This window comes from Vidua chalybeata, chromosome 15 (genome assembly GCF_026979565.1).
Source record: "Vidua chalybeata isolate OUT-0048 chromosome 15, bVidCha1 merged haplotype, whole genome shotgun sequence".
Classification (NCBI taxonomy): domain Eukaryota; kingdom Metazoa; phylum Chordata; class Aves; order Passeriformes; family Viduidae; genus Vidua; species Vidua chalybeata.
The window spans coordinates 16,236,606-16,250,648 of NC_071544.1; the positions used below are offsets into that span (position 1 = coordinate 16,236,606).

The window sequence follows — 14,043 nt, forward strand, 5'->3', positions numbered from 1 at the left end:
CATTACAAAAGAACCTCGTGCTAACTTTCACCACAGTGACCCAGCTCCCAGTGATTTCACTGTGTGATAACGCTCAGTCCACTGAAACCATAATTAAAAACAAAAGAAAAAAAAAAAAAAAAAAACCCTTTGGATTGATTTTGCAACAGGAGTGCAACAAGAAGCCAACTGAAACACGTAAGAGTTTTATTTTTAATTATGGAACTAAAAAGGCTAATAGTTTATTAACATAAGGTTGCAAATTAAAAAAGACAAATGCCAGAACTCCTTAACAGTCTCCACTGTAGAAATGTAGAAGACTTGTGCTTTAAACATTGCTGTACCAGACACGGCAGGGCTGCTCCTCCTCCCTGCCCCTCTCTCCCACATTCCAGGGACAAACCCCTCACTGACGTCCCCAATTTGCAAATTCAAACAACTCCAGTAAAGCAGAGACTCATCACAGCCATTCCCAGCCCCAAGAGCCCGTGTGTCACGCAGAGAAAGAGAAATAAATGAGAAATACCCAGGAGCTGGTGGCAGACAGGGCCACCGACATCGCAGATCTCATTTTTTACAGCGCACATAAATGCAAGTATTTGAGTGATCACATCAAACATTCACAGGCTCATCTCTCACGGATTTTTGTACCCCTTTTCCATTTTATTTCCTTATAAAAATCCTCTTCAGCAGTCCAGATACCGCCTAGAATACAGCTAATAACTTTCCCTAGAGCTAGAAGTTTTTAACTCCACCACTGCAAAGCATCCAATGCCTCAAGTTCTCACCGTAGGGTGGAGTCTGGAGTCACAGGGAATAATTTAAAATGGGAGTTTCAGGTATTTCCTACAGGGATGTCTTTTTTGGAAGCCCAAATACTTCTATCAAAACACTGACTTGAAAGGGCAAAATCAGAACCCTACAACTCAGGGTTTCCTTCTGCTCTGACGTGAAATTCTTTTGTTTGCAAGGCCGTTTAAAAGCACGGCTAAGCTCATTTCCTCTTCAGAAAATTCAGAATAAAAGTGAGATCTCATGGGTGCAGAGGCAGTGACTGCCTTGCTTCCACGTCTGGAGAGATGAAGAGCAGATTCTGCTGTAAACCAGGTGTGACCCTGCAGGACAAGCTCACCACAAATCCCAACAGCCCCAGAAGGTGGCCTTGGCTTGGCAGCTCTCAGAGGCTTAGACCTGGCTTAGAGAACCAAGGTACAGACTGTTTGTCCTGCCAGAACTTGAGTACAACTTGGTTTCCACATCTCGCAAAAAAAAAAAAAACCCAAAAAAAGTGATTTATTACCTTATTGCAGGGGATGTTTTGGCAGAGAGAGCAGGCACGCTGAAGTGTGTTATTAAAAAAAAAAAAAAAACAAAAAAACCCCAAAAAAACAAAACAAAACAAAACAAAACAAAACAAAAAACCCAAAATCCCACCAAAAAAAAACAAAAAAGAAAGCAAAAATACCCCCCCAAAAAAACCCCAAAAAACAACAAAAAAAACCCCACCCCACAAAAAAAAAAAAAAAAAAAAAAAACAAAAAACCAAAAAAACAAAACAAAAAAAACCAAAAAAAAAACCACAAAAAAAACAAAACCAAAAACAAACCCCATCCCAAATAAACCAATTTCACTGGTCTGGTTTAGAGAACTGGCCTGGACTGCACAAGAGGCAGTTTAAGGGAATGGGGAGAAGGATGGGAATTACACACCAGGGGACACAAAGAATCTGCAACCCCCTTTGCTTGTGTCAAAGAAATTGTACCAGAGGAGAAATTTCAGAAAATGAACTGTGCTGCAAAGATCTCCCCTTGCCCAGCTCAGGATGAACTAAATAAATCTCAGTGTAAGGAAGATGCTAAAATATTAAAAATCTCATTGTTGTAATCCACTGTTGCCAAGACTCACCAAATCCAAAAGGAAAAATGAGGATATTTTAGCTGTGAGTTTCAGCTGGTCACAGTGGGTTAGAGGAAATCCTTCAGCCAGCAGGAGAAGCAATTGCCATGGAAAATCCCACATCCAGAGGGCTCCACTCGCAGGCACAAGGACACACAACCCAAATGATCACAAACATCTCATTGAAAAAGTTCATTTTTTTGTAAATGAGGAAAAAAAAAAAAAAGAGTAAAAAAATCTACCCATAGATGAAGGGGTACAGGAAGTCACACAATCCAGTTTACACCTAAAGTAAGAGCAATCAGTCCAGAGAAGAACAGGGAAAAATTCCAATGCTGTCTGAAGTCACACAGGGCAGAGCATGGCAGGGGGAGAGGAGCTGGCTGCTTCTTTTGGGTGGGTGGATAAAACTGGCTGCACCTTCCCTGCTTCCAGAGCAATGAGACAATTTCAACAGACAATCAGGAATTCTTCTGAAATGCATCTGACTCTTAACAATAACACTGAAAATTCAACAATTCATATCATCACAGCGTAAAGTTTGGATATTTTGCCTCCAGGAAAAGGCAATGGATATCATCCAAGAGAAACCCTGCACCCATCTTAGAATTTACAGCATGACCTTTATTTTATGGTTATTTCTGTTTAATCCATCCTGAAAGCCTTAAAATTTGTGTATCCTCAGCTCAGACATTCACAAGGCATGTGAATTGCTGAATTACTGCGACTGTCACTACTCAAGGAACATTGATGAGGCTCTGCAAAATGCACTGGGGGGCACCTGGTCTCATTTTTGAGACCTCACGCCCACCACGACATGCAAGGCACCCCCTGGCAGGAGTTTTCCCCTCACACCTCTGTTTTTTGGAGGCTCTAGAAGACAAGGCTCGAAGGAATGGACAGGGAAGCTCAGGAATCTTTTTAAGGGATCAAACAAAACTCCCAGCAAGGGTCAGCCTGTGGGAATGCTGCCCTGGGTACCTGTGGGAGAACAGTGTCAGTCCAGGGCTCCGAAAAGATGCCCTGACTGAGTTTTAAAGGAAAAGGGAGGCACCTTAAATCCTGAAAAGTCAGAATTCCTGTGTTTGACAGGTGTATTGAATACACACACACAAAGCAAGAGAGGAAGCTGTGCTCATCCACCCAGAGGGCTGCACCATTTTTCTGAGCACAGAGAATATAAAACCTCTTTTCAAAAATTAAAAAAAAAAAAAAAAACCAAAAACACAACAAGTGCAGAATACAGACTTTTGGGTGGTCTGTGTTTAGAAACAAGAAAGAAAAGCTAATGCTGTAAAGACAACTATTCCCTTTCAAAGCAAAGGCCACATAAAACTGTGTTGCTCAGTTTGGTTTTTACTTCATGCCACCTGTAAACACAAGACTGGATATTCAGTTAGTGGGAAGGAATGAAACCACTTTTACACCCAGAGTAAAAGAAATGCCCTCCACTGCTGGGATCACAGATTACCTAGGAAAAGGTAGCTGGGGAAGGCTTCCTGTTCTTTTTTCACTTTGTTAGAAAGGTTGTATCTGAACAACTGAGCTTTCACTAGAAGCACAAAACATTTCTTGATGTTATTTCTGCCCTCTGTCTCTTAGGTTTGCTGTGGGGACTAACACTTTCCACTCCTCACCAACAGATACATCACCTTTTTGGCACCATGGGTGGAATTTCTTCCTCATGTGTAATTTTGCCCTATACAAAAGTCGATTGTCTGATCATGCAAATCCAACAGAACTCCAAGAAGTGCCACAAGACAGTTCAGCTCTTTGCCATCTACTCCCTAGTTTGTACACTGCCACAGGAACCTCCCAGAGGACAGACTGCCATCCTTACTTAGATCTGATAAGGCATTTCATCCTCTCTTTCTGGGGGGAGGGAATCAAAATCCACACCCTGATTCCACTGATTTTTCCCTCTCAGAGCTCTGAAATGCATGGAGATTTCTTTGATTTGTTGATTTGTCTTCACTGAACAGCCTGATTAGAAAAAAAAAAAACAAAAAAAAAACCCATACTGATTCAATCAAATAGAAAATAAAGACAAAAACAGGTAGTGGTAAATTTCTCAATCTTTGCTCCTGTCCTTGGAGTCGAGGGTAGAGTTTCACTGCTACTGCATTTTGCCCAGCTGGATTTTCTTCCAGGCCTCTGATGCTGTGAAAATGCAGGAGTCGAGGATCCCAGCTACAGTAAATGTTCCTCCAATGATGGCACATATCTGGAATTACAGAGAGAGGAAACACGTTTGTCAACAACGAGGGAAACTTTTACACAGCTTGAACTGGAGGAGGGAGCCTGCTGCCGGGGTGTTTGCTGGAAGCACAGTAAGAACTGGGTAACAGCACTGGGGATGGAATTCCATGAGGATCATTCACAAAAACCATTCCCAGCAGTGGAAGAAATGAGTGATGAACTCTTCACAGCCTGAGCCCAACACAAATCCCAGCTGCCACAGCACAAACCCTGCTCCCTTCTGGGCTGAACTCCACCTAACTCAGCTCTCTAGAAGCTCTGTGTTGCTCACATCTTCCTATGCTGTTTTCTGTTATAAACACCACAGTCTTGTAAGTCTTTTCCCCTTTTTCACAAGACAATAATTTACAAACAGACAAAAGACTCTGATGTAGCATGTGAAGGGCAGTGGTTAACAGAGAAACCCAGCTCCCAGTGACACCACAGCTCTGCCTAACACTTTCCATGACAAGGGCTGCTCACAGCAGCCAGCTTAACTCTTTGTGGGACAGAGTTTTCCACACCAGATGCAGGTCTTGGGTCAAATTAAAACACATTATTACTTTCAAGAACAGAGTTAGGGAAAAAATGAATCTCCTGATTAGCGTTAACAGCCCACTTCACTTCTCAAGTGCTACAAAACCACAGAAATATTCTGTGTATTCTGTCAAACCAGAATCTTTGTGGAAACAGAATCACAGAATCATTTAGGCTGGAGGAGACCAACAACACAAAATATTTCCCTGCTACAATGGCTCAGTGGTTTGGGATCACTCTCTCCTTCAGCTCCTAGCTCATAACAAATCCCCCTTTTCCCAGGCAGGTCCTTGTCAGGAGATAAGCTCCAGATCTTGTTCCCCTTCTCACAACCCCGTTGTTATTCTCAGAACCACCTCATCCTACACAACGTGAAAGACCAAATGAAAAGAGCATCACAGTTAAGAAGTAAAAAAATGTGGGAGTTGGGAAGTTAGAACTGTGTAATTAGAACATGGCTGGTAATGTTTTTAGGTTAGGTTGTGGTGTGTCACGCTGCCTGGTGGCACCCTGGGACTTTCTTCCCCTGCTGTGGTGCTTGACTTCTGCCTCCCCACCAGGTGGTTTGTATGCAGCCAGTCTTGAGCAGAACTCAGATGTTTTTCTATCAAAAATAGTGTGGCAGCAGGAGCAGGGTGTGATTGTCCCCTGTGCTGGCTCTGCTGAGGTCACACCTGTGTCCAGCTCTGGCCTCTCATGGTGAGAGACCCTGAGGGGCTGGAGGGAATGGAGCTGGGGAAGGGTCTGGAGCAGCTGAGGGAGCTGGGAAGGGGCTCAGCCTGGAGAAAAGGAGGCTCAGGGGGGACCTTCTGGCTCTGCACAGCTCCTGACAGGAGGGGACAGCCGGGGGGGTCGGGCTCTGCTCCAGGGAACAGGGACAGGAGGAGAAGGAACGGCCTCAGGCTGGGCCAGGGCAGGCTCAGGGTGGACAGCAGCAGGAATTTCCCCATGGAAAGGGTGCTCAGGCCCTGGAACTGCCCAGGGAGGTTTGGATCCCCATCCCTGGAGTGTCCCAGGAAGGGCTGGAGGTGGCACTTGGTGCTCTGGGCTGGGGACAAGGTGGGGATGGGGCACAGGCTGGACTCGGTGGCCTTATACATCTTTTCCAACCTAAATAATTCCATGATAAACGTTATAAAAGTGCAACACGGCTGGCCCAGAAGGGAACTGGTGCCACACTACACACACCCTGCCACGTCTCTTCTCCCACACAGCACCCCACGGGCAAAATCACAGAGAAAAAACCAACACAAGAGCAGCAGCAGCACTGAGGGGAAGGAACAAACAGCTCATTAAGGGTGAACAAAGGCACTGAGAGCTGCAGCTCCTTTCCATGTGCATTTATAACCAAGATATGAACATTCAGTGAGCTCAGTGAAACAAGGAGCTGCAGGAAATGTGACTTTTGCAGGACACTCAGCATTCCAGCAGGTCGAGGCTGCTCAAACCAGAGCTCCAGCCTGAGGTAGGGACAGGATTTTTGGGGAACAAGTCCAGCTCCTGCTCCTGTACCCCCTCCCTGCTGTCCCTCGGGGTGTGACACAGGGTGACTTCCCAGGGAAATGCCCACCATGGAGCTGGGTTTTTTCAGCTCAGAGCAGCTCAGCTGACGGGAGATGTCACACCACAAACACAAACCCCGTCCAACACGCAGATTCTGCATCACAGGCAGGAAAATCTGACTTCAGTGCAGCAGCACAAGGGGCTGGGGAATAGAAAAAAAAAAATATATAAATTCATCTGCAGAGCTCTGTAGTGCTGAGTGGGGATGAGTCACACACACCTGGCACTGGCTCGGGGCCTCCTGCACACACAGCTTTGAGTCCTGGTGACGAAAAAAGGGCTTGGAGTGCTTGTGACCAGGGCTGGGCTCCAGGTCAGCACAGGAGCTGCACCAAATGTTCCTTTATCATCACACCTCTGCTGCGCAGGGGAGGCAGGCATCAGGCACTTCTCCAGATTTAATGGAATGAATTACTGGCAACGATCTGCCGTGAGGTCTGTGGGACTCAGGCCCAGCCATGAAAGGATGAAGGGAAAGAGACACAGAAGTGGAATAATCCCAGCAATGAGAGCCCTCTGGGCATGAGGAATGCACCTTGGACAGAAGGAGATCACAGCAGAGTGGGATGCAGGCTCGTGCCTAAAGGAAAACACGAGTGGACACACAGGAGGAGGCAAGGTTGCGAGCAAGGTGACAGAAAGGCAAGGGTCAGACACATGACTGTGCTCCTCTGGGATGTCCTAAAGTCTGAAAATGACTTCTAAAGTCAGAGAGGACCAGTAGGACCCTCAGGCAATTCCTAGGAAGGTAAGCTGGAGAATCCCACACAGAGATTTTCAGCACATTTTGCATTATTTGGCTTTAAAAATGTCACAGGACTGAATCTGTGACACCTGTCAGTACCAGCGCCCATGGCTGAAATTACTCTGCCTGTAACCACTCTGCTCCAGTTCCCACCTTCCATCATTTCCAGTTTATTTCACACCTAGAGTCCTCTCATACCAGGAAAAAAAATTTATTTGGATTTTGAATGCTTCAGCAGAACTTTGGCTGCTTTTCTGCCTGCTCTCCTCTCCCAGCCCCTACACTGATCTCATGATAAAACCTTCTTTCAGTTTAGCCACTTACAGGAACTCATGAATTTGCATCAGTGAAACTTTTCCCCTTGCTCCATAACCTCAACCAGGAGGCCTTGAATGGCTTCTCTTCATGAGGGATGAGTTGATTTTAAGCAGTGCAGTTTGACAGGCAATAAAACCCCCGTGTTTAACTCTGCCAAGTGTCTGTGGTTAACTCCAGGATCCCTGGCAAACTCATGGAACAGTGACAGAGGCAGCAGCACTGACCCACAAGAAATATAAAATCTTATTTAGTATTGAATTTTTTTCGAGGCTGACATGGAAAGTAAAAAAAAACTTATTTTAAACCAAAGCCTTTGCACAGGAAGCACCTCTCACACGGTACAGAAAATTAGGGTAATTCTTCACACCACGAAGATCTAAGGAGCAGGCATGAGCTAGAATGGGGACAGAGAGGATGTGGGAATGCTGCTACAGGGCTGTAATGCTGCTCTTCACAGCACTGAGGTTTTGGAGGGCAAAGCCATGAGAGGCAAAGAGCATCAGATAACCTTGCCAGCAGCAGGAGGTGCCTTTGGCTCTCTGCTGAGCAGCCAGCACAGATCCCTCTCCATGGGATCATCCCTCAGCAGTGTGTCCTCCCCTCCATCACTGACCCCACAAAGCCTCTCTGAAGTCCCCAGGATCACCCCCCATGCCAGGAGTAATTTGAATTCACTGAAAGCCACAGGGGAGCCCAAGTAAACTGAAGGAGCCCCTATCCCAGAGCCTGTCTTGTGGTTTTTAAACTGAGCAGCTGCTCAGAACAAGCTGATGCTCTCCATGGCCAGGCAGTGACTCCACACGCCCCAGCCCAATCCCTGCTGGCTCTCAGCCCAGTGCTGGCCAGCACTAACTGGTCTCCAGAGCAACTGTGATGCAAAAGGCCAGGCTGGAGATACAGGAAGGGGCTAAAGAACAGATCATGTCATCCAAACAGGGCAGGGCTGGAGGTGCTCAGATCCTCTGCAGCACTGCTCCCCCTCCCAAGCTGTCCAGTGCCACCTGGCAGGCTGTGATGCAGAGCCAAGGCTGCTCTCCCGTGTGCCAGGCACATTCTTCTCCCTCTCTCAGGTATTTTTTCATAGAGGAGCACAGAGAGAAAGAAAGAGAAAACAATTTCTATTTCTGCTCCTTGTTTTTCCCATGTGGAATGTGTTTGGGGAATTGTTGACCTGGGGTGATTGCTTGGTTGGATTCTGGTGAGGATTGTTTGGGCCTGGTGGCCAATCCAATCCAATCCAACCCAATCCAATCCCATCCAATCCAACCCAATCCAACCCAATCCAATCCAATCCAATCCAACCAATCCAATCCAATCCAATCCAATCCAACCCAACCCAATCCAACCCAATCCAGTCCAATCCAGTCCAATCCAATCCAATCCAATCCAATCCAACCCAATCCAATCCAACCCACCTGTGGCTGGGCTCTCAGAGAGGGTCACGAGTTGTGAGTTAGATATGGCAGTTAGAACAAGTAGGTTTGTAGCTTTAGTATCTCCTTTAAATAGTATATTAATGTATTTTAGCATAGTTCTAATAAAGAAATCATTCAGCCTCCTGAACTGGAGTCAGGCATCAGCATTTCTTCCCACTGGGCTCACCTGCATTTACAATTCTCCTGTACAGCAATCCTGGCCCAAAGGAGGCCAGAGCAGCTCAGCAGGGCCAGATGGCCCAGGCTGAGCCAGGGTCCAGCCCCTGGAACAAGGCTCTGCCTGCACACCAGGAGTGTCTGTCACCCCCATGTGACATCCTGACACAGCCACCAGCATCATCCTCATCCCCCAGAGTGAGGACATTCAGCTGGAACAGCCCCCAGGGAGCTGCCTGACACCACAGCCATTTACAGCACCAAACAAAGCAGCCAAAAATCAACTGCAAAACTCTCCTTAGGCAGCCAGAAAGTGCCTGGCTACCTTTAAAGACAGAACAGGGCAAAATTCATCCTGGGGCCAGTGCTTCAACACTCAGACTGAGTCCAGGGAGGAATATGGTGTGTGGAGAGAACTGTTATTCTGGGGGAGAGGAGAAACTGAAATTCTTATTTAATGAAAATTAATCAACCTTTAAATCTTTACAGAAACAGAACTGGAACTGCTTTTTTGGAATCCATTTTTGGTTCCGTTTTTGGATTCTCAGTAGGAAACACACATTTCAGGTTTTGAGGTTATGGGATACAAATTCAAATGATACAAAACCAAAATGTCACTGTGGCAACCAGGGAGGAAATTCTCTCCTGTGGTCCCTTATGTCACCTCAGAAGCAGGATATCATTCAAAAAAGATGCTTTTTACAGGCATATAATGGCAGATCTGCAGTGAGTCAATGCTGATAATAAAAATAAAGAATAATCCCAGCTATCAAATCATTTCCCATGAAAACACCTCCACATCCTCACCCCCAACAAGATGTGTAAGAAACTTCTGGGGAGCATAATTTTAGAGAAAGAAGCAGAGGCAGAATGAGATGCCAAGTCACGAAATGCTGATGTTTGACCTTTTTTAGGATTATATTCTGAAGCCAAGTGGATGTGCTAAGAAGAGAAAGTCTTTCACCACGACATTTAGGTTTTACTTCAAGCCCCCTTATCTGGTTATTTGTGTATTCTATTCTCTGTCTGAAGTTCAGTGAAAGGAACTTATTGTTTATCAGAAGTTGCAAAATCAAAATCTTGAAGTGCAACTCCACCACACTGTTGATGTGAATTCCAGTTAAAACAGTCAAACAGTTGAAAAATCAGAATTTGAGGTCTTCACTCCAGCCAAGTTATCAACTGCTTCACATTCCACCATGCCTCACTGGCACAGCTCACTGCAGCTTCAATTTTAAGCCAACTCCCTGAAGACACATTTTTTTTAAAGTTCTGGAGGATCTTTAAATAGCTCTTTGCCTAATGAGCAGTTTGGCCAGCACAGCTTTGTTCTGGATGCTGAGATCAGGACTGCAGGATGCTCTCTGGACAGATCCAAATGGAACTCGTCAGGAAAACACCTCTGGAATTTGATAATGCAGCTCTTCTCCACTTCTACCCAGCAGTAAATGCCTGGAACTGGCACTCCTTATTAAGCCAAGCAGCAGCACTGAGTAAAACACAGTGCAAAAAAAAATCTTCAGTGTCTTGTAGGAGAGGAGAGGAGTGGGTGCTGTTAAAAACTCCACTGCCAGTTTTCTTCCTATTTACTGTAAAAATCACCCAAATACCAGCAGATAGCAAGGACAAGGCAGCTCTGTGTCATCTAACAGTTGTCCTTCCCTCACTTGAACAAAGGAAAACCCTCTGGAGAGACCAGGATGACTCTGGGGTGGAAAAGGGTGGGCAGGCCCTGGCACAGGTGCCCAGAGCAGCTGTGGCTGCCCCTGGATCCCTGGAAGTGCCCAAGGCCAGGCTGGATGGGCTTGGAGCAGCTTGGGACAGTGGAAGGTGTCCCTGCCCATGGCAGGGGGTGGAATAGGATGAGGTTTAAGGTTCTTTCCAATCCAAACCATTCTAGGTTCTCTGCACATTTGATCTCATTACTGGGCAGTTTACTGCTCACCACATCAGCTTCACTTCCCAGCTTCTGACCTGCTGCAATAGAGCCCATCCTGCCTAGACAGAGCCTGGCACTTCTGGAACAGGTTACTTTTTGTGCCCAACTATTAAATCCAGTTGTCAGAGCACTGGACTCACCTCCCACTCCAGCACCACCCCAGGGATGTGCTGCTTTAACTCCAGCACGCCCTGAGGCAGAAATTCAATTCCTCTGGACAAGAAAGGCTCGGGAGGGACATGAAAGGCAGGCAGAGGAAGGGAGAAGGAGAGTTTAGGGCAACTCACCGATGTGATAAACCTGTACAAAGGCTGTCTCCTCTCTGTGTATTTCACTGTGATGGGGCTCAGGTCGTAGCGGAACCAGATGGCCGGGATGATGCGGCCGGTGTGGCTGTAGGCTACGTATTCCTGGGGAAAAAAGGGGGGAAATGGCACAAAGTGTGAGCAGTCTCATTCCAGAGAGTGTCTGCCATAAAACTGCCTCCGTGGGTTTGGCCTTCACCCCACTGTTTTGTAGCAGTGACCAGATGGAAAGAAGCAAACAGTGAATTCCTGCGTGACTGCTCACCTCCCATCCTTATCAAAGAGGAAAACAATCTCTGTACAGCCTGATAGTGAAAGAGCTGGGGACAGAGTGATGGTGATTACTCTCACCTTCATTCAGAGTCACAGGACTAAACAGAAAGGCTGTTATTGATTCTCCATCCTAGATCTGCTCTGTTTAAATACAAACAGCCTTGCTGCAGGTGAAGCTTTAGCTCTGTAAATCACATGTATTCTGTATTTTGTATATAAATCATTCACCAAACAAATGGAATTTAGTTTGTAAGAACCTGAAAATCCCTCCTTGTGCTTGCATTCCTTTGTCAGGCCCCCTCCCCACTGGCAGTGGGAATGCTTTGCCCTCTTATGAATCATCTGCAACCATGGTCAAACCACGTTTAGAACTCCTGCTGAAAGCCAGGATGAAACTGTATACAGAAAAACACTGGCAACAGTTCAAAAAATATCCCAGTGCTGGTTTGGGAGAGACACCTTCCAGATTTCCAGTGCCACTCTCCTTTAACCCACTTGTTTCCTAACAGGTCCACTGCCAGCCACAGCCACAGGGCAGCACCCAGCAGGACACACTGCCCAGTACCAACAGCAATGCCAGCTTGGTAACTAAACACATCTTCCTGAGATAATACTTTGTCTGTGCTGTCCGTGGAGATAGGTATCGGTTTTCAGACATTCACAGGGTGAAGACAAATCCCAGGAAAGCAGGCTGGGCCCCAGCAGTCCAAGGAGAGCCCAGCGTGGCACAGGCTGCCTCTCCACACAGCTGCTCTTCCCTCCCTCAGCCCTGTGACAAGCTGGCAGCTCACATCTCCTCTCCTGCCTCAATTCTCCTTCACAAAGAGGCAAAGACAGCCTCAAATATTTCAGAAAGATGAAAAAAGAGCAAGCAACAGGATGCTCATGAGCACGACACAAAAAAATTTACTTTTGCTCTCTGTGTGCTGGTGAAACAGTGTTTATCTTCAATCATCTCATATAAATCCCAAATTTCCCTATTTTTAGGTGGTTCCTCCCATGATGGCAAGAGAAGCAGATGTCCCCAGTCATGTAATTGTCAGGCTTTTATTGGAGTTCTGCTGCTCACTTTGGGACAGTGGTTATGTGGGAAGTGAGGAAACAGAGGAGCTAAGAGAGGAGACAGAGTTTATATCCTTCAGACTCTCCTCATCCCAGCCACTCTGTGCCAGACTGTTCCAGGCGCTTCCCATTTCCCTTTCCCACTGCTCAGTGTGGAGTAAAGGACTGAAGCACCACGAGGAGAAAGCACAGAGGCAGCAGTGCTTTCAGCACCTCAGTTTTGACAGAATTGACCTCATTTTTTCCTTCCTCTCCCCTCCTCCCCACCAGCAATCCTGCCCTAATGAGTCAGACTTGGCTGAATGCCCCAATTTGCAGCCAAGCTCACAGAAGTGTCAAAAGCTCCTGCAATTTTCCAAATTACTTTCAGAACTCCTGTCACAGGAGTCTTATCAGAACAGCAGTTGTGACATTAAGCAGAACAAATACATTGTAATCTGAACAAAGGGAGATGTCCAAATCCCTGGGACACACCATACAAGCAAGCCCAAAAGTCACCAGTCAGGAACATTAATCTGAGAACTAGTCCAGGAGAGTGTGTGCTTAATTATCAGTTAGGGCAAACTAGAAGTAATTAGATATTACAAACAGATTTTGGACTTTCATTTAGCACCTGAATGGCAAGTAATTTTCAGCTGGAAGGTGCTTTCTACTGTAAAAAGTAAATAGGTTCTTTTTTTTTTTTTTCCCTTAAAAAAAATTCAATACGTTGAGTTATTAAAATGCTGGATGTGGCACTCAGTGCTCTGGGATGGGTGACAAGGTGGGAATTGGTCACTGGTAGAATTTGGTGATCTTGGATCTTTTCTAAACTAATGGATTCTGTGATAATTCACTATCATAATGCAGGGTCTGTGAAATACTCCACCAGCACATATTTGCTGCTACAGCTCAGTGGCTGCATGCCTGAAATCAACATTTGTAAAAAGCTAAAAACTCCGCTGATTTATTTGTCTCATCCACCCATCACAACTGAGTCTTTTTGTTACTAAAACCAGGTGTAAGTGATGTTCAGTGTGTTCAGCTGCATTCCAGTTCCCATTCAGATGCATCTTGCCAGGCACAACAGGAGTTCCTGCAGCCTGCAAACACCTCCCACTCAATTTACAGAAATCCACACCAGCTAAACTGACAGGCGAGAACGCCAGGAGGGAAGAACACCTTCCTGAGGAATGAAAGCACCAGCACCACCTGCTTTGAGGAGCCCTCACAACCCCAAGCCTGGCAAACGCCAGCAGCAGGAAAAGCCCTGCTCTGCAGAGCTTCAGTTCCTCCTTCTCCCAGCAGAGGCTACTGCTCACCTACAAACCCACAGGGCACAGAGAGGAGCAGGAGGGAAGGAACGGTGGCTGAGCATCCCCTGGGATGCAGAGAAGAGGCAGCTGCTCCTTTACCTTGTTTGCCACCGTGTACTGGTAGGAGTATCGCTGCTTGCCGCTCATGTCCTCGTACACCGTGGGCACAATCTTCAGGATGTAGTCGTGAGAGGCAAGGGCTGCGCTCAGGGAAGGAAAAAAGGACACGTTAGCACCGAGAGAAAGGAGCCAGCCCACAGAACAAGCCACAGAAAAGGGTGTCTCCCTCCTCCTTATCTCA

At 46.4% G+C, this 14,043-nt stretch overlaps 1 protein-coding gene across 3 annotated transcripts in view; it reads right to left on the reverse strand.

Moving 5' to 3' along the window:
- Positions 1–169: 169 nt before the first annotated feature.
- ERGIC1 (endoplasmic reticulum-golgi intermediate compartment 1) overlaps positions 170–14,043 on the reverse strand; it is a 58,998-nt gene continuing 45,124 nt past the window's right edge. For 2 of the 3 annotated variants that reach the window (XM_053956298.1, XM_053956299.1), the window contains exons 8-10: positions 13,842–13,942; positions 11,095–11,217; positions 170–4,099 (exon numbers count right to left, since the gene is read on the reverse strand). In XM_053956298.1, coding sequence (XP_053812273.1) covers positions 3,992–4,099; positions 11,095–11,217; positions 13,842–13,942 — 332 coding nt within the window. In that variant the 3' untranslated portion in view covers positions 170–3,991. The remainder of the gene's footprint in view (positions 4,100–11,094; positions 11,218–13,841; positions 13,943–14,043) is intronic. The other variant, XR_008433569.1, reaches the window with a different exon arrangement.